The sequence below is a fragment of the Capra hircus genome, chromosome 13 (genome assembly GCF_001704415.2).
Source record: "Capra hircus breed San Clemente chromosome 13, ASM170441v1, whole genome shotgun sequence".
In the NCBI taxonomy this organism is placed as follows: Eukaryota; Metazoa; Chordata; class Mammalia; order Artiodactyla; family Bovidae; genus Capra; species Capra hircus.
Genome location: NC_030820.1, coordinates 60,144,213 through 60,165,987, shown reverse-complemented (window position 1 = coordinate 60,165,987; position 21,775 = coordinate 60,144,213). Strand labels below are relative to the sequence as shown.

The following is a 21,775-nucleotide window of genomic DNA, read 5'->3' as shown; positions in this document are numbered from 1 at the left end:
TTGACTGACCATTATCAGAAAGAAAAGATCATAAAATGTCAGCAGGCCTCATGGCCAGAAGATGATGTAAAGCCCCTAAGATCTTTTTGTATACATTTATATGAAGCACCTGATTTTGATAAAGGTCAGGACTGCTGACCCCCGCGTGACTTTAAAATTTCCATTTGTCTCTATGTGTAACAAAAGGTATATAAGCAAACCTAAAAATAAAGAAATCGGATCAGTTTCTGGAAAGACTGATTCCCCCGTGTCGTTCTTTCTTGTTCTCCGTTTTTCTGGCTGAATTCCCATCTGGAGTGTGGGTGCTTGCCAAGCCTGCTAATTTTGCCCTGGCTTTTTAAGATCCACGCAAGAGGGAGCCCAAGGCAGGGCACCCTCCGATATTCAAGTGGGCGCCGGTGGCCTACGTAGGTGGTGCAAGCTTCTTGTCTTGAAGCTTTATTGGTATCCCATGTAAACCAAGTTATTCAACCTCTTTTTCTCCACTAATTTTCCTACTACGCTATTTCTTTCTAATCTCCCTCTATATCTTTAATTAAGCAATTAATTCCTAGGACTTTGACTCCATCCCCGCTTTGAATTACCCTGGACCCACCAGGGCTGGACCCCGGCAATAGACTCATAGGCACATTTATGTCCATTTCAAGGAAGTGAATACTTTTCTAAATGAGATATAACATCTCCAAATTTTTAGTCCATTTTCTTAGTGCATAAAGAACTTTTAAAAATTACTAAGAAAGAATTCAGAAATACAATGGAATGAATGTCCAAACATATTTGCAAGTAAAGTGTGATGAATTTAAACAAAAATGAGAGAGCAGTTTCACTCATTGAAATATAATATATGAAAGAATGTGATAAAAATGGTGTGATCAGTGTTTGGGGAGCTGACATTCTCACACACGAGTGATAAGAGTGAGGAGGACTGTAACCTACTTGGTCAGTTGTTTGACAGTCTTCTCAGTGAGTGTGTGTGTGTGTGTGCGTGTGTGTGTTGCTGTAAGTGGCAAGACATGCATTTGCTTGCTAATTTTCCCCGAATTGTTCTAATAATTAAAGACTGGTTTTCAGCTGTTGTATAACAAAGGGAGCTCAGGTCTTTGCTCTGTGATGGATGAGATGGAGGGTGTGAGAGAAGCTCAGAAGAAAGGGTATATATGTATATCTATAGCTGATTCACATTGTTGTATAGCAGAAAATAACACAACACTGTAAAGTGATTATACTCCAACTACAAAAATAGGAATATTCTATCCTATTATTATTATTCTATCATTTCAAAAAAGTATGCATTGGATGAAGGAAAACATAAATAAAAGATGGCAGAAAATTTTTTAAAAAGAAAGGAAGTTTACAACCCCAGCCATATAATCTGTGTATAAAATAAAAATAATGAACTAGGTTAATGCACCAATAAGAAGTCTCTGAGATATAGTGCTAATACATTGCAGAAGAATCCATATGATTAATTTATATGGTGTTTTTAAAAATATGAGATATATAAATATTTGGATCTGCTAGGAAACACAACTAATTTGTTAGATTATTTCACTGATTGACTCAGTGATTCTGAAAAAGAAGACTGAAGAGCTATTAACCTAGGGTAGGAAAGACCTCTTGCTTAAACCAATATAAGCCTATTGATTGCTTGAAACTTTTTAATCAATTGAAAATATTATTTTTAATACTTCCAGTCAAAGTAGATATGTTTCCAAAGTAGCACTATTAAATGAAGTTGCTCAGTCGTGTCCAACTCTTTGCGACCCCACGCCTACCACACTCCTCCGTCCATGGGATTTTCCAGGCAAGAATACTGGAGTGGGTTGCCATTTCCTTCTCCAGAGCATCTTCCTGACCCTGGGATCAAACCCGGGTCTCCCACATTGTAGGCAGACACTTTACCGTCTGAGCCACCAGGGAAGTCCTAGCACTATTAAAAAGAAAGAGTAAGCTCATTCATTACTGATCAGTTAGCAGAAGGTCCCTATTGATCACTCATCTTTTTACTGTCTTAACTTATCCCCACTTCTAATTTAAATTTGTGTTATCTTTCTCATGACAGCTCTGCCAACTACAAACAGTGTGATGAAGTTGTCCACCTTGCCTCAGAACATAAACAAACGAGGGCCTCCCTTGAAAACCCTTTCATGACAAAAAAGAATTTCTAGATGGTGGTAAGAGTTGAAATAACAGAACACAACTATAAAATAGGTGCAGCAATGAAATTTTTAAAATAGAAGCAAAGTGAAGATGAGTTAACAATGGTTAGTTACAGAGAAAGAAATAGAGGGCTACTCAGAAGACTGAGGAAATTCCTGCCTTTGGAGAAATGATTCAGAAGTCACCCCAGATTAATAGTTGCCTGAGTCATGCTGTGCAGGGCCACCCAGGACAGGTCATAATGAAGACTTCTGACAAAACATGGTCCAGTGAAAAAGGAAATAGCAACCCATTCCAGTATTCTTGTCTGGAGAACCCCATGGATAGTATGAAGAGCCATTGATTGGAAAAGATTCTGATGCTGGGAAAGGTTGAAAGCAAAAGGAGAATGGGGCAGCAGAGGTTGAAATGGTTAGACAGCATTACCGACTCAGTGGACATGAATTTGAGCAAACTCTGGGAGATAGCGGAGGACAGGGGAGCTTGGCAGCCTGGCGTGCTACAGTCTATGGGGGTCACAAAACGTCAAACACAACTTAATGATGGAACAACCATAGCAGATTCTTAGAGAGTAGGACATCAAGTTATCATGAAAGCACTTCCACTGCTCTTTTTTGGCCCAAAGCTCTTTCTGTGGACTCTCTTTCTCCCTCAAGACACCTGGGAACTCAGGGTCAACAACTCAGGTTAGTTGCATCTTCTCTCCAATGTAGGGTTCCATTACCTTTGGTCACCAGGGTTAGTAACCCACAGAGCATGAAGGTCAGCATCAGGAGATTCATGGCTGCTGGGAGAGAGGAAGGCCTGTGTCCCGAGGAGTGCAGAACACTTTGCACAGCTAGGACTCCGAGTGGTCACCTTTACGGGCCTATCATGGGTGATGAACCAGAGAGGGGGAGAAGGCCATGCCACCCAGAACACAAGATGATTAACTTGCACCGTTGAGTATGCATGACGAAGTAATGCTTTGTTCTAGAAACTGTAAGAGGAAACTGAGGCCTTATGACATGAGTCATAATCCTGGGGATGTGGAAGTTCTGATGGGGAAAAATAATTTCCCCCAAAGTCCTCCTTAACCCTGGATGGGGCCTATTACTTCTCTTCTCTCTGTATGCAATACTGAGTATATACCCAAGATAGCAGAATGCTATATCAAGATCCAATTTATTTCTAACCAACATCTCATGACAGCTCACGACATCCAGTAGATTATTGTCCTTTCCACCCAAGTGATCTCTCCCACCTATTGTATTAAATTTTAAGTTGTGAAGTTTAGTTTGAATGGATTTTTTAAACTATGGATATCCAATTTTTGCAGTAACTGTTGAAGTACTATTCTTGCTCCTGGAGTAGGAAATGGCAACACAATCCCATATTCCATGGATAAAGGAGCCTGTCAGGTTGTGGTCCATGGGGTCGCAGAGAGTCCAACATGACTGAGCAACTGAACACATCCTTCCTCCATTGAATCGCTTTGGCAGATTTGTCAAAATTTAGTCGGCTGTAGTTGGTACTCTACTCCATTCCATGGATTAGGTACTTCTTCCTCTGCCAATACAACACATTCTTGACTACTGTTGCTGTATAATATGTCTTGAGATAGTATAGTGATTCTTCCTGTTTTATTCTGCTTTCTAAAAACTGTTATAGCTACCCCAGTTCCTCTGCCTTTCCATAACAATTTTAGAAGAGCCTTGTGTATATCTACAAAAGATCTTCCTGGGATTATGATAACAACTGAGTTAAAGCTGTGTTTTAACTTGGAGAGAAATGACTTGTCTACTATATTGAGTCTTTCAATCAAAGGACATGGGTGCCCATGCCACTTCAGTTAAGTCTTCTTAATATATCTTTCATCAGCATCTTGTTTTAAGTATAAGCCTTAAATTTTTTTCAGTGTACACCTATGTGTTGTAATTTCCAAGTGATTTTTATGATTTTATACCCTTGCTTTCAGTGTCCACACACCCTCCTTGTTAGTATGTGTGTGGATGCATGCTAAGTTGCTTCAGTCATGTCCAACTCTTTGTGACCCTATGGACTCATAGCCCGCCAGACTCCTCTGTCCATGGGATTCTCCAGGTAAAAGTACTGGAATGGATTGCCAAGCCCTCCTCCACGGGATCTTTCTGACCCAGGGACCCAACCTGTGTCTCTTATTTGTCCTGCATGGGCATTTGGATTCTTTTCTGCTGAACTACCTTGAAGCCCGCTAGTTAGGGTATAGCAATACAATTCATTTTTTATATGTTGGTCTTGTATCCCAGTCCTTGCTTAAATCATATATTTTTTCTGGTAAGATTTTTGCAAACTCGTTCATCTTTTCTCTGTAGGCTATCCTATCAACTGCAAATGGGACAATTTTCTTCCTTACTTTCCAGTCTACATGACTTCTATTTTTCCTCCTCTAGTCTTATTGTGCTGGGTAGAAAGTTCAGAATATGCTATATAAGAGTAATGAGAGTGAATACCCTCACATTTTTGTGATCTTTGAGGCATTCATTCTTTTACCATCAAGCATGAAGCTAGTTGTAAGTATTTTGTAGATGCTTTTTTATGAAGTTGAGAACGTTTTCTCCAACTCTACGTTTTCTGAAAGTCTTTGTCATAAATGCATATAGTACTTCTTCAAGTGCTATTTATGCATCTCTTGAAATGGTCATGATTTTTCTCTTTTATCATGTTGATTTGATGGGTGATAGTAATGATTTTCAAATACTTAACCACCTTTCCTCCTGCAGCAAATCCAGCTTGGTCATGATTTTAATTCTTTTCATATATTGTTGAATTCAATCCCCAGTGACTCAGTGGTAAAGAATCTACCTGCAATCCAGAAGCCGCAGGATACTTGGGTTCAATCCCTGGATAGGGAAGATCCTCTGAAGAAGGGAATGGCAACCAATTCCAATATTCTTGACTGGAGAATCCCATGGGCAATGGAGCCTGGCAGGCTATAGTTCTTGGGGTGCAAAGAGTCGGACACAACTGAAGCAACTTAGCACGTGTGTGTATATGTGGCTGTTTGCGTAGGTGATAATGGATATACTACTGTATTTATTCTTTTAACAGATATTTATGGAGCACCTACTCTCTTCTGTACTGGAAGGTAGAGTACTAAGGAAAAAAAGAAATAGTTTAGGGTCTTGTGAAGTTAAAACATAAGTATATTAAAATCTAAAACTACAACCTCAAGAAATGTACCCCAGATAGACTTCCATATCTAATTTGCATTTTGGGAATTTTGTGTGTTTGTTTTTCAAATTGAAATTTGAAGATTTCACCCTTCTGATAGTGAGCAGGTAATTTTTCTCCAGTTATTGCAGCTTCAAGTCAAGATATGCTGATATAATTGATTGCTTCTCATATCTATCTGGAGACATAAGGAGAATGAAAAATAAGGAGGAAAACTACATGTCTATACCATTGAGAAAGGACTATATTCCTCAATTTCTAATTCAGTTCTTTCGGTGTCTAACACATGACCTGCTGGTTAGAAAATACAATAAGCTATATTGTGAAACAAATCATACAAAAAAGATATCATACAAATTAGGGTTTTCATCTTCTCATATGACATAAAGGCAAGGGAGGCTGTAAGAGCTTCACAGTGACATTGGGCACCTGGCAATGTATCTCCTCTTTTCACAATTCCTAGTATAAGCTCTTGCTCCATAGTTACAAGATGGCTGCCTTGCCACCAGGCCTATGATCATGTTTCATGGACAAGGAAGTGACACAGCAGAAGTTAATGGGTACACGTACCTTGAATCTTTAGCACCTCCCTTTTAAAATATCTTATCAGATACGCCACCAAAAATATTCTGCTTAATCTCACTGACCATCATAACATCCTATTCCACCACTGTATGTTAGCAAAATTTGGAAAAGTTGTTTATGTGGACATATGGCTGCACCTGAACTATGATTCAGACATGATATGATGTAATAAGAAGCAAATAAATACAAATGTTCAGAGAACACTCACTCCTCAGCAGATTTCAGGCAGTACACTCAGTTCTCCAAGAAAGGTGGGACACCCTGCAGGGCCGACGTAATGATCCCTTTCTTTGAACATCAAGATCTAATTAAGCTGATAGCTTGCAGGCTTGTGTATTATCACAGAGCTCAGGGGAAGAACTGTGTGTTCCAGTCACGATCCACAGATGGAGCAGCTAGAGATGGGCCAAATAGAAGAACTCTGCTGAAAAGTGACAAGTGTCACTAATGTTGACTGAATCAGTGGATAAAATACAAAACAAAGATGGAGAGAAATTTAAAGATATATGTAGAAAACTGAGGTCTCCAATTGAAGGTAACCATTAAGAGTATAGTAGGAAAAAGCAAAACAAAAGTAAATAAATAAAATTGAAGAGACTATCTTTCCAACATTGTTTAGTCTTCCCTCTTGTTATAGGTTAGTTGATCATAAGTGCATGGGTTTGGGAAAACTGGACAGCTGGATGTAAATATGAAACTAGATCATTCTCTAACACCATACACAAAGGTAAGCTCAAAATGGATTAGAGATCTAAATGTGAGACTGAACACTATAAAACTCCTAGAGGAAAATATAGGCAGAACACTCTCTGACATAAATTACAGCAATATCTTTTTTGATCCATCTCCCAGAATTGTGGAAATAAAAACAAAAATAAACAACTGGAACCTACTTAAATGCAAAAGCTTTTGCACAGCAAAGCAAACAATAAACAAAAAACCCGCAGATTGGGAGAAAATATTTGGAAATGATGTGACCAACAAGGGATTAGTCTCCAAAATTTACAAACAGCTCATGATGCTTAACAGTATCAAAACAAACAATACAATTTAAAAAAATGGGTAGAAAATTTAAATAGACATTCTCCCAAGAAGACATACAGACGGCCAAAAGGCACATGAAAAGATGTTCAACATGGCTAATTATTAGAGAAATGCAAAACTACAATGAGATATCACCTCACACTACTCAAAATGGCTATCATCAAAAAAAAATTTTTTTTAAATAAATGCTAGATTGGGTGTGGAGAGAAGGGGACTCTCCTACACTATTGTTGGGAATGCAAATTGGTTCAGCCACAGTGGAGAACAGTATAGAGGTTCAAAAAAAAAAAAAAAACAACAACTGAAAGTAGAGCTACAATATGACCCTGCAATCCCACTCCTGGGCATATACCCAGAGAAAAACATGGTCCAAAAGGATACATGCAGCCCACTGCAGCACTGTTTACAATAGCCAAGACATGGAAGCAGCCTAAATGTTCACTGACAGAGGAATAAAGATGTGGTACATATATATAATGAAATATTACTCAGCCATTACAAAGGATGAAATAATGCCATTTGCAGCAACATGGATGGACCTAGAGATTGTCATGCTGAGTGGAGTAAGTTAGACAGAGAAGGAGAAACATATGACATCCCTAACATGAAGAATCTAAAAAGAAATGATACCAAATGAACTTATTTATGAAACTTAAACAGACTCATAGACTCAGAGGATGAACTTATGACTAGCAGCAGGGGAAGAATAGGGGGAAGAGATATGGAATTTGGGATTGACATGTACACACTGCTATATTTTAAATGGATAACCAATAAGGTCCTACTGTATCACACAGGGAATACTGCTCAGTGTTATACGGCAGTCTGGATGAGAGGGGAGTTTGAGGGAGAATGGATACATGTATATATAGGGCTGAGTCCATTTGCTATCCACCTGAAACTACACCTGACTCTTGAGAGTCCCTTGGACTGCAAGGAGATCCAACCAGTCCATCCTAAGGGAGATCAGTCCTGAATATTCACTGGAAGGACTGATGCTGAAGCTGAAACTCAAATACTTTGGCCACCTGATGTGAAGAGCTGACTCATTTGAAAAGACCCTGATGCTGGGAAAGATTGAAGGTGAGAGGAGAAGGGGATGACAGAGGAGGAGATCTTTGGATGGCATCACCGACTCAATGGACATGAGTTTGAGTAAAGAGTTGGAGTTGGGATGGACAGGGAGGCCTGGTGTGCTGGAGTCCATGGGGTCTTTGGATTTATTGTAGTAACTAATTAAAAAAGTATATAGCTCCCTTGCTAAGACTAGCAAGTGGGATACTCTCCACCCCTTTCTGATGTCTGGGTCAGAAGATTTCTCTGTCCCTTTTCACTGTATTAAAACTTCTGCCACACAAGAGCCCTGAGTGGTCAAGCCTGGTCTCTGGTCCCAAAGCTAAATCTTCAGAGATCATGAATCTGAATCCAACGTCATTCACCATAAATTATCAATCTGATGCCTAAAAATCATACCATCAAATATAGTGTTCAATGTGCATAGAGGAAGTATTTAAAGCAATAGTATTTTAAAGGCAGAGGGATAACAGAGACCTAAATAGAAGTGACGTTTTTACAGTTCACATGATGTGGCAAAATGTCTGTGCCAGTAGGTGATGGTAAGTTTCATATGTATCTTCAAATACCTAAAGCAAACACTAAGACAGCTATATAAAATGAAATACTAAAAGCACTGTAAAATAAATCAAGATCTTTAAAAAGCTCAATTAACTAGCAAATAATCAAGAAAAGAAAAACAGGAAAATAAAAAATAAAAGGAAGAAAGAAAATGAATAATAACTATGGTGACCCAAGGGCAAAAGAGCAGATAAAACCAAAGATGGTCTTGGAATACAGGAGTGGAGAAACCAGACCCTTATCGTCCTTTCCTCCCCCATGTTGTAACTATTAACGGATTTCAGGTCCTCCTGAGCAATATAACTTGTCTCCCCTCCTATCCCATAAGGAGAAGGTATTTATGCCCTACTCTCCCCCAACCCAGTTTACATGCCTCATCCAATCAGCAAATGAGCCGCAAGACCCTGATCCCACTCCTTGTACCCTGGGTATAAAAGTGGACTAAGGACCCCTGTTCAACATCAGTTCTCCCTTGAGCTGGCCCACTGTTCTAACAGTCTCTCCCACTCTAATAAACTTTATTTCCCTCCCATTCTGTCTCATGTCTGGAAATTCTTTTCCAAACCGCACCCAGACCACGACAATAACCTGGCAGATCTGAGCCCTCGTGATGCCAGCAATACACACACACACACACACACACACACACACACACACACAGAGTGAAAGTCACTCAGTCATGTCCGACTCTTTGCGACCCCATGGACTATACAGTCTATGAAATTCTCCAGGCCAGAATACTGGAGTGGGTAGCCTTTCCCTTCTCCAGGGATCTTCCCAACCCAGAGATCAAACCCAGGTCTCCCTGACTGCAGATGGATTCTTTCCCAGCTGAGCCACAAGGGAAGCCCAGATATATCTGAAGCGAATCAATGAAAAGTAAAGCACACTCTATCACGGTATGTGGGCTGCATCTGAAGTGATAAAAGAGGCAAGATCTCAATCATCCAAGATCCTGCTTCAAACTAGAAAAAGAAGACTAAAACAAACCCCACATAAAGCAAAAGAAAGGATAGAATAAAGATAACAGCAGGAAAAAAAACCATAAAGGTTCTTCTTCAAAAACTATGAAATTGTTAAATCTAATTTCAAAGTTGATAAAGATAAAAAGAAAGAATTCTCAAATCAACAATAGCATTGAAGCAAAGGATAACATTGCAATCTTATAGGTATTAAATAAAATGTAAAGGGACTACAATAAGAAACTTTTCACTCATAACTTTTACAACTTAGAAGAAATAAACCAGCTCATTTTGTGATGTCAGCATTTCTCTTAATGGTAAAACCAGAGAAAGACATTATGAGAAAGGAAGACTACAGACTGATAGTTCACGTGAACTTATGTGCAAACACCCCAGCAAACTGTTAGCAAATAGAATCCAGCAATGTACAGAAATAATTATACACCAGGACCAGGAGGAATTTATTTCAATTATGCAAGACTAGTTTAATATTTCAAAATAAGTCATTGTAAGCCACCATCTCAACAAGGAAATAATTAAAATAATAGGTAGATACCAATTGTTGTAGAAAAGGCAATTTACAAAATCTACCAAATCATGGTACAAACTCTCAGCAAGTTAGGAAGAAAAGGGAATTACCTCAATTTGATAAAGAGCATCTACAGAACAAATCCCTCTTATTTAATGGTCTAAGACGGAACGCTTTCACCTTAAGACTAATGGAAGTTGTAGTTGTTGCAAGAAAGCAAGTAATAAAAGGCATACAGAATGAAAAAGAAAAAAGAGCTGTCTCTGTTTGCAGATGACATGATTATCTACACACACCCACAAATCCTTCCCTCAACCCACCTGATGAAATAAAATTTATATTTAAGGCAGGATAAGAAAATTTAAACTTGAAGTTCTCTCTCTCTGTTTGTTTGTGCCTCCTCTCTCCCAGTTTAGTGGGCAATGTGCATTATACATTAACCAGACCTCAAACAGGGAAATGCCTACCTGACCACAAAGAACAGTTTCTTGTCTTTCTTCTGATGCTGGGAATGTTACTTCTTTGATTAACATTCTTTCCCAACTCTATAACGGATTGGAACAACTCACTGCTTGCTATCTACATGTATCTTTGGCGAATTATATGCAAAATGTCAATGTTTCATTTTGATGTATGATCCTTTGTCTCACAACTCAATATGACTGTGTCCTTGACTTCTAACAAGTGGAACAGTTTTCAGAGCTGCTAAGAGGAGAGTCTGTCTCCCAGGTTGTAATCCTCAGTTTAGCTTGAATAAAATTCTGTTTTCTTCTTAACTTGATTAATAACTGAATATTCATCAATAAGCCCACAAAAATTGACAAACAAATTCAGATGAGTTCCAGAATAAAAGACTAAGGCACAAAAGTAGACCACACTTCTATATAGTGGCAACAAACATGTGGAAATGGACATTTTAAAGCAACACTAACTCTAGCCACTCCGAGAGGAAATTAAATCCTTGGGCACACACTTAACAACACACACTTGTTGTATCCATATGCCAAAAATCACAAAAGTTCTGGTGGAAGAATCAAAGAAGACCCAAATATGCAGCAAATCATACTGTAGTCATGGACTGGAAGACATAATATTGATCTATAGGTTTAATAAAATATCTATCAAAATCTGAGCAAGATTTTTGTGATCATAGAAAGCAAGAATTGAAAGCAAGAATATAAAATCATAAAAATCACTTGTAAATTGCAATAATTAAGCGGACCTTGAATAAAATTAGGGCTTATACTTAAAACAAGATGCTGATGAAAGATATATTTTTTAAAAAAGACTTAAATGAGGTGTTATGAACACCCATGCCAATCGATTGAAAGACTCAACATAGCAGGCAAGTTATTTCTCCCCAGGCTAAAACAAGCCTATAATTCAATTGCTATCATAATCCCAGTAAGATCTTTTGTAGATATACACAAGACTCTTCTAAAATTGTTATTGAAAGTCAGAGGAACTGGGGTAGCTACAACAATTTTTAGAGAGCAGAATAAAACAGGAGGAATCACTGTACTATCTCGACATATTATACAGCAATAGTAGACAAGAATGTGTTGTATTGGCAGAGGAATAAGTACATAATCCATGGAATGGAATAGAGTACCAACTATAGCCAACTAAATTTTGACAAGCCTGCCAAAGCAATTCAATGGAGGAAGGATGTGCTTAGTCCCTCCATTGTGTCAAACTCTCTGCCACCCAATGGACTGTAAACTGCCAGGCTCCACTATCCATGGAATATGGGATTGGGTTGCCATTTCCTGCTCCAGGAGCAAGGATAGTACTTCAACAAATGGTCACTGCAAAAATTGGATATCCATGGTTTTTATTCAAATCCATTCAAACTAAATGTCACAACTTGAACAAAAATTAATACAAAAAGATGGGGGTGACTTGGGTGGAAAGGCTGATAATCTGCCGGATGTCATGAGCTGTCATGAGATGTAGGTTTGAAACAAGTTGGATCTTGATATAGCATTCTGCTACTTGGGTATATACACAGTATTGCATACAGAGAGAAAAGTAATGGGCCCCACCCAGGGTTAAGGAGGACTTTGGGGGAAATTATTTCTTCCCATCAGAACTTCCACATCCCCAGGATTATGACTCATGTCATAAGGCCTCAGTTTCCTCTTACAGTTTCTAGAACAAAGCATTACTTCGTCATGCATACTCAACGGTGCAAGTTAATCATCTTGTGTTCTGGGTGGCATGGCCTTCTCCCCCTCTCTGGTTCATCACCCATGATAGGCCCGTAAAGGTGACCACTCGGAGTCCTAGCTGTGCAAAGTGTTCTGCACTCCTCGGGACACAGGCCTTCCTCTCTCCCAGCAGCCATGAATCTCCTGATGCTGACCTTCATGCTCTGTGGGTTACTAACCCTGGTGACCAAAGGTAATGGAACCCTACATTGGAGAGAAGATGCAACTAACCTGAGTTGTTGACCCTGAGTTCCCAGGTGTCTTGAGGGAGAAAGAGGGTCCATAGGAAGAGCTTTGGGCCAAAAAAGAGCAGTGGAAGTGCTTTCATGATAACTTGATGTCCTACTCTCTAAGAATCTGCTGTGGTTGTTCCATCATTAAGTTGTGTTTGACGTTTTGTGACCCCCATAGACTGTAGCATGCCAGTCTGCCAGGCTCCCCTGTCCTGCACTGTCTCCCAGAGTTTGCTCAAGTTCATGTCCACTGAGTCAGTGATGCTGTCTAACCATCTCAACCTCTGCTGCTCCGTTCTCCTTTTGCTTTCAACCTTTCCCAGCATCAGAATCTTTTCCAATCAATGGCTCTTCATACTGTCCATGGGGTTCTCCAGACAAGAATAGTGGAATGGGTTGCTATTTCCTTTTTCACTGGACCATGTTTTGTCAGAAGTCTTCATTATGACCTGTCCTGGGTGGCCCTGCACAGCATGACTCAGGCAACTATTAATCTGGGGTGACTTCTGAATCATTTCTCCAAAGGCAGGAATTTCCTCAGTCTTCTGAGTAGCCCTCTATTTCTTTCTCTGTAACTAATCATTGTTAACTCAACTTCACTTTGCTTCTGTTTTAACGATTTCATTGCTGCACCTATTTTATAGTTGTGTCTCATTAGTCCAACTCTTACCACCATCTAGAATCCTTTTTGTCATGAACGTGCTTTCAAAGGAGGCCCTCTGAGGCAAGGTGAACAAGTTCATCACACTATCTGTAGAATTGGTAAAGCTGTCATGAGAAAGATAACACAAATTTAAGTTAGAAGTGGGGATAAGTTAAGACTAAAAAGATAAGTGATCAACAGGGAACCTCTGCTATCTGATCAATAAAGAATGAGCTTACGCCTTCTTTTTTAATAATGCTATTTTGGAAACATCGACTTTGGTTAAAAATAATATTTTCAATTGATTAAAAAGTTTCAAGCAATCAGTAGGCTTGTATAAGGTTAAGAAAGAGGCCTTTCCTACCCTAGAATAACAGCTCTTCAGTCTTCTCTTTCAGAATCTCTGAATCAGTCAATGAAGGAATCTAACCTATTAGTTGTATATCCTGGCAGATCCAAATATATGGGCTTGCCCCATATACTGGCATGGCTAATTCCTTCACCATCTTAAAGTCATCGTGTCTTGTCACCTTATATCAAGACCTATGCCAACTGCTATTGAAGAAACTGTCATCTACCCCTATGACAGGCCAAATAGATGCCACTTCAATCTATTCTCTCTTCTTTCTGAGAACCATTTATCATCCTCTCACATACAGGATACTATTTTTTTTGTCTGTTTCCCCTTCCAGAGAGTAAGTGCCATGTGATTTTGTCTGCTTGGTTTACAAATATATCCCAAGTGCCTAGAATAGAGTCTGTTACATAATTAGGGCTCAAACCTCTCTTGACTGAGGGGTTGTATGTGAATTTTAACTCTGGAGGTAACCGTTGAAAAGTAGTAGTGAGAAATGCAAGTGAGAGGCAAGAGTGAAGCAGAATTGACAGAGCAAGATGATTTAACAAGTTTGGGGGTGGAAGAGAAATACTGCTAAGAGGACACGGATTCCAAGGATGGACCCCATGGAGGAAAAGACACATGGTGAAATAATCTTTGTAGACATGAGGAACGTGGAAGCAATGTTAGACTTGGTCCAGGATGAAAGAGGTGGAATGGTTACCCTTGAAATTTACAGAAAATTTTACCAAGGGAAAAGAATTGAAGAGAATAATGAATCACAGGAGAAGTGGCATGATGCCAACGTGTCCCAGGGGAGGAAATAGGAGCCAAATTTTCATCATGATCTCTATCTCTCTTTCTCTATCTCAACCCACAAACAGTACTTTTCATACTTTACCAAATTAAATCGAAAAAGAGTTGTTTTGAGAATTACTTGACTTTCCTCACACATCATTATCTTCCTCCAACATACAGCCTTTGCATTAGTTGTTTCCTAGAATACATCAACATGGGTGCTTCTCGGGTAGTTTGCTGAGAAAGATGGTCATGTAGTTGCTTAATGCAACAAACTAGTTTCACTTTAGATCCGTATCCTCCTTCCAATAAATTATGATGCTTCTTAGAAAGCCTACTTTATTTCTTGCCTGAGCTCATCGTTCTTTCTTAACCACTATTTTGCACTGACATTCTTTCTCTTCAATTTTCCTGTTCCACTCCTGTCTGTGTCTCCCTCCTACCCCATCTTAGGACTTTATCCCACATTTCAAGATTTTAAAAATTCAGATAGCACTTTTATTTTTACCATTGCCAACACTCATACCAGTGAGAATTGGAAAATTTCCTGCCATATCAGTAAACAAAGGATGCCACAATCATCAGCAATTGCAGCCACCATGGATGGTGAGCCCTGATGGAACTCAGGAAGAATATCTGCCATTTAGCAGTCATCAGACTGCAGTCACTCCCCATGGTGAGTGCTGAGGAAACTCAGGATGTGAAAACCCAGAAGAATTGGCCCCAGATAGGTGAAGTGGATATCAAAGGAATGATTTCAGTGAGTCCAGACTCTTGTATCTCCCCATGCATAGAAAAACAATAACTTCCTTAACTTGACATGTCTGATTTTTCTTTAATTCACAATAATCTTTTGATGTTCTGACTACCTGCCCTTTGTTGGAAAACTTCTGTATAATCTGGCTAGCTGCCTTGCCTTCTTGGAGCAGTTCCTTCAGAGTTAGTTGAGATGCTGCCTCCTGGGCTTAAGTCCTGAAACTTTCTGCTACATAAAACATAACTCTCAACTTTTAAGTTGTGTGTTTTTAGTCAACATTAGTATGGCTTTGCACCCATCTCCTCTTTTCCTTTTGACATAGCTGAGGAAGTATGCTTTCTCCGAATCAGTCAAACACTATATATGAGCCTGATCCTGGTCACCGAATCAAGGACTATGCCTTTCTTTTGTCTCTTTTCCCTCTTCTATGTTAATTTCTCTCTTTCTCCTTGTTTCTTCTTAATACTTGCAAATGTGTATTATTTCCCTTGTATTCAAAAGAAGAAAAATTCTCCCTGGACTCCATATTGTCTTCCAAGCACTCTTCTGCTCTTCCTCATAGCTAAACTTCCTAAGAGTTTGGTCTCCAGGTAGCACTTTCAAGTCTTCTCTCATTCACATGCCAATCACTTTACTTCTGTTTTTCCATTTCCTACCACTCTGAAGATTACCGGTGAGACTCATCATGTTAAATACAATAGAGACACCTGCCTTATTAGCAGTATTTGCCAACAAAGTGTGCCAACACACATTCACCAACAAACATGTGGAAACATGTTCCTTTAGGAAACATTTTCCACAGTTTCATAATCTAGTCATACCTGATACAACTTTCCTTGTGTCCCTTTGGCATTCACCATTTTCCTGCCCACCGGTCTGACTTTCACTGGCAGTATCCTCAAAGAATGGTTGATTGCTTGCAAGTCAACCTTGTAGGAAGCAGTCCAGAAATGCCAGGGAATTATCAGCTCACTCTAGGGTCATCTGTCAACTAGTGGCAGGCAGGATGGTGGAAAAAATATTCCAGCTCCTCTGTCCCTCAAGAATGATAGCTTTGTCCTGGCCATATACTCGCTGCCAGAGTTCCCCACAGGATCATGCTCTAGTCAACCACATGGGTAACTAACTGTACCACTCACCTTTTTTTCGCCGTTTTACTTTCCTAACTTCCACATTTCCAAACCAATAAAAGTGTGGTGTGATGGTGTGAATTGCCTCTAAACTCATTTGTTTATAGTTTGTTTGTTGTTTATACAACACTCACAATTTTTCCCAAGGTTTCTTTTGGGGAAGCTTATCTGATTCTCTAGTGCCTCATTCTCCTGTTTTGCTTCAATTTTTCTGGCTGTTTCTCCTGAATTTTTTCCTCCTTTTTGAGCTCTCATTATTGACACCAAAATTTAATTGTGGTCTCCCTTTTTGTCTCATATTTATCCAACACTCACTCTAACTCTAACTTTAATTATAAATACCCTTAAGCAATGATCCCACAGTTTACATATGGAGTCCAAACTTGTTTACTGTATTACCACAGGTATTTCCCCACTGCTCTTTGGACATTTAAGGTATAACATGTTATATGCCCCAAAACGAATACTTGTAGCCATCCTTTCCTCATCCTTTCAAATTTTGTTCTTTCCACAGTTTACTATTCTATGAATGGCAGGTAGCACAACTCTCCAAATCAACTCAGAAGTGTAATAATTTACTTGGATTGCTGCATATTCCTCTGACCTTATACTCAAACAATCAGTGTCTTGAAACTGTCCTCTTCTTCCACAACTCTCACAGTCCCAGTTCCAGCCACCATCAAGTTTTTTTTTTAATGTTTATATATTTTTTTGCCTGTGACATATCTTAGTTGCGGTACACGAGGTCTTCAATCTTTGTTTCAGCATGCAGGATTTCTAGTTGCGATATACAGCGTCCTCAGCTGTGGCATGCCAACTTTTAGTTGTGGCTCAGGGGATCTAGTTCCCTGCCTAGGGATCAAACCAAGGCCCCCTGCAGTAGGAGCTCAGATTCTTAGCCACTGGACAACCAGGGAAGTCCTCGCCATCATGTTTTACCTGGTCAAAGCCCCTAACTTGTTTCCCAGATTATTTTCCTTCTTTTCCCTTATCCAATTTCCATGTGAAATCCTAATTACCTAAAACACAGGTTAAATTAGCTCATATGATGGTTTCAAATAAATCAAAATGCTTAATAATGACCTAAAGCAACTAGGGGATGGCATCACTACTTCAAGTTCATTTTGCCTCATGCTCTTTTGCTCTTTGCACATTACACTCCAGACTCCAGAATCTTCACTTACCTTAAAGACACTATACTATTTCTCAGTATTGGGACTGAGGATTTGCTGGTCCTTTCCAGAAATACTCTTTGCCTTCTGTATACCCTGTTGCCTCCTTTCATCATTTTTACCTTGCCATGGCTTAAGTATCAGCTTTACTTATATCTATCCTCTCTGTCTCTTTGTCTTCCTCTTCCCTTCTTCTCTAGGCTCTCTCCTGCCTCCTCCCCTCTCCTTCTCTCTGTCCCTCTTCCCATCCACAGCAGTTTCCTTGATGGCACACCACAGTTTTTAATATACAGTTTTAGTTTTCTTCTTTGTCTGTCCCAGTGACTTGTAGTATTTTTAATCATATCCCTTTAAATGGTAAAGAATCTTCCTGTAATGCAGGAGATCCTGCAATGCAGGAGATCCAGGTTTGATCCCTATGTCAGGAAGATCTCCTAGAGAAGGAAATGGCAACCCACTCCAGTATTCTTGCCTGGGAAATCCCATGGACAGGGGAGCCTGGCGGGCTACAGTCTATGGGGTTGCAAAGAGTTGGACACAACTGAGCAACTAACACTTTAGATGGTAGTAGTAGTGGTTGTCAAATTTTTGAGTTAGGGTTTGTCGTCTTGTTGCTAGAGTTTAAAAATTAACTGTTTGTTTACTCACTGTAGCTGGCTGGTTTGTTCAAAGATGCTGGAAGAATGATATAGGATACTGCAGAAAACGATGCTTCCTTATCGAAAGGTACAAACTCCTTTGTATGAACAAGCTATCGTGCTGCATTCCACTAAGCAGTGATGATCCATACACTCAATGGCCAATCCAGCCCCCATCACTGGAAGATGTAACTGCTGAATTTGTTACACAGGATGATATTCCCTTTACCCCTGGATCTGGGATGGATGATTCAGTTACAATTGAAATGACTCAAGAAAGCACAGCAATTAGGCCCAGATCTTCCCAGAGACATTCTTCTTAGATTTCGACACCTACCCATGAGAGCATTGAGGATACAACATTTTCTGATGACCTTGAGACAGGATATTTATATAAGCCTTGGGACTAATAGCCAGGAGGCAGTTCTACTGATGTTATTTTACCAGGGAAAGTTCAATCAGGGATTGGATGACTAGAGATGAACATAATGCTACTGCCAAGGCAAGAACAAAGAGTCACCTTACAAGTCGACATGTATAAAGATAAATGTATAGAGGATATAGGGATTCTTCATATTTGGCTTAAGTTCTTTTTCTGTTTTCATCTGCTCTACTAATATATATGTGATAATATCTGGTCTTTGGTGATATATGTGTGTCTGTACATTTTTCCCTAATAAATAAACAAATAAATGTCACAGTTCTGAGCTGCCTCAATAGTAGACACAGAAATTTTGATATAATACCTGAAACACTAATATCATATGTGAAGAACCTATGAATTCACATACAAGGTTTCAGATAAGTCCTCCCTTTCTTGTCTCTCTGTTTCCACCAACATTTTTTGTAAGTGCTGACTTTAAATCCCTTGTTTGTATCATGAGGCCAAATTTTGTTTAATACTTCAACCTGAAACAAACCTAGTTATAGTCAGAAACTCATTCACCACAAACGTTTAACTAGATAGAGGAGCAAGTGGGACTTGCCTTCAGAACACATCCTATTAAGAACTACATCACAAATTCTGCTTATCTTTTCAATGCTCTTTCCATTTAGATATTTACTCAAAACCTCCAACCGCGGTTGTTTCATGGAGTGCCTCTCCAGACGTGCGTTTTGACCATGAATACTGATCATGTGTAGGGTGCCTATGCTTCATCTGCCTCTGACATGCACTGGTGGTTCTGCCACTTTACTCTCTGAAATCATGGAGAAGCAGTTATTCACTCCAAGGTTGATTAATTATTCATATACTGCGCTATGGCTGGGGTGTTACTGAGAGCCACAGTCTCAGATGCCCACATATCTCAGAATCAAGAAGGTTTACTCTTTAATTCTTTTTATTTTGTCTGGGTCAAGTTGCCAGGGATCCTGGCTATAGAAGAGGTATTCGGCCTCAGGCCACTGACCCTTAAGTAGATCTCATATTCCAATAGCTCTTGGGCCTCCTGTTAGGCTGACAAATACCCTACTTTGCCTGGGACTGAGGGTCTTCCCAGAACATGGGAGTTAGAGACCGAGACCAAGAAAGTCTTTAGCAAGCCTGGGCAACTTGATCACCTTCTTTCTAGTGTACCTTGGCCCAAGTTGCTCTTCTCCATTTCTTTTGTATGGCAACACCTCATCACACAGGTCACACACCAACTTCACAGAGGCATTCTTTCACTATGAAGACATCCTGAGACCACCACTCTGCCTCAGCCTAGAGTATTCTTCTTCTATGCCTTTCCCGTAAATGTCATCTCCTTAGAAATAATCCATAAGACCACTCCTCACTCTATTTTGCATCATTTTCTTCCTATCACTTAAACTCTTTGAAATATTTTGCAGATTTCTTTGCTGTCCTTCTGCATTATTTCATTAGTTATGTACATATAGCCTGTCATCACCACTCTAATGTACACAGAGTCCTTATACCGTGCTCTGGTTCCTGACTGTGTCCCAAGCTGGTAGACCAGTGCCTTGTGCATGGTGGATGCTCAATAAAGATTTGAGCACTTTCTGTTCATGTAATCATCTCAACAAATATGAGAAGGTCGGACAGTACAAAGTAGTAATAATCAATCTTGGATACTGGATATAACATTTTTTCAAACATATTCATATTGATAATTTAAGGGAAATAGTTTTTTGACCCTCAGTTTTTTAATGTCTTGTGATACTCAGCATTCTTAACATGCTCTTCTATCTCTACTTTCTCAATTCCTCTTCTTTCACTCTTGAAAGAAAACTTACCTCACACCCCTTTTTTTCTAACAAGCATGGATTGCTCATCATGGAAAAACCTACAGGTATCAAGCCAGTGGATAATTCAAAGATTGGTGCTGTTATTCAGAAACTAAGTAATCACAGACTTTGGACAGCAAATCCTTTGGAAAATCAAGTGACTTTCCATTTTTGTTTATCAAAGCAGGGACAGCAAAGCAAATCAGCTGGTGGTTGATAGATCTTTGTAAGTTTTCGTGATAGCTTACAATGGAATTTGTAACTTGTAAGGACTTAAAAGAACTACATTTCTCCTTCTCTCTGTTTCTATCTCTCTCTGCATATCTATCATTTATATATCTGACATGTAATCTTTCAATCTTCATATTTACTTTTTGATTGAATAAGGTTACTCATTGATTACATGTTTAAAAATGAAAACTGAGAATAAATTTGGTATGACCTTCATTTTATCGGTATAATATGTCTATCTACACATAAACTAGGACTTCCTAGGTGGCTCAGTGGAAATGAATCCTTCTGTCAATGCAGGAGACATAAGTTCAATCCTTGTGTCGGGATTGTCGGAAGGATCCCCAGGAGAAGAAATGGCAACCTCTCCAGTATTCTTACCTATGAAATTTCATGGACACAGGAGCCTGTCAGGCTACAGTCCATGAAGCTGCAAAGGAGTCAGACAGAATTTTGCAACTAAACAACAACACATAAACTAATAGATGGTAAGCACAATTTACTAAAAGGATGTGTTTATAGTAAAACATACAGGTTAATAATTATTTTTCATATGCATGTGGTTCTAACCAATTTTGTTCCAAATATTGCAATAGCAACTCAACGTTGAATATGTTGTGAAATATTTACAGCTTTATAAACAGACTTCACAATAAAAATTATAATATATATTCATTTTTGCAGAGAAATATGATTGAATGAACAATAATAGACTTTCAAAAAATAGATAAAATTCTAATTTTATGGGTATGGCAGAATATAAACAAACTTAAAGTTTAAAAAGGAAAAATTGTATAATATTTCTAATTGCTAAGGAACTCTTTTTGCATATTAAATAGATTATTGTGAATAACGGATTCTATGCATTCAGATTGAATTGAAAAGAAAATCTGTAATATTTTTACGTGTCAATTTTTATAACACACCTATAATCATATCATCTTAATATATGAGTTTATTATGGAATATTTTATGTCTCAATTTAAAATTGTTTTAGAAAACACTTAACCTTCAAAATTCAAAACAGTTAGGCTTCATACATCACCTGGTGCAGACTGATGATGTTTGTTTATTACCCTGATTGTTATGTTTTTTAAAACATTTCTCTATTTTCCTTTTCCATGATTGTAGGCATTCACCATTGTGCAGCATGATAGCTTTTGCTTGCTTTTCATCACTGCTGTTTAGGATGCCCGTAGCTTAATAATCCATCAGTTCTCTAAAGGGGAATTGGCCTCCAAATTGTTGCTAACTTCATATAAAATGCTAGAAACATAGTATTTGCATTTGCTT

The 21,775-nt window shown here is 38.9% G+C and overlaps 1 protein-coding gene across 1 annotated transcript; it reads left to right on the top strand.

The window, feature by feature from the left end:
* On the top strand, positions 12,453-18,348 carry DEFB125 (defensin beta 125). Its single transcript, XM_013968699.2, has 2 exons — positions 12,453-12,510; positions 18,041-18,348. The coding sequence occupies exons 1-2, from the start codon at positions 12,453-12,455 to the stop codon at positions 18,346-18,348; spliced, it is 366 nt and encodes a 121-aa protein (XP_013824153.1).

Bases quoted from the DNA above. Each gene is read 5' to 3' on its own strand.
- DEFB125 (XM_013968699.2), top strand. From the start codon at position 12,453: ATGAATCTCCTGATGCTGACCTTCATGCTCTGTGGGTTACTAACCCTG. The intron at 12,511-18,040 runs GTAATGGAACCC...TACTCACTGTAG, and splicing joins ACTAACCCTGGTGACCAAAG to CTGGCTGGTTTGTTCAAAGA.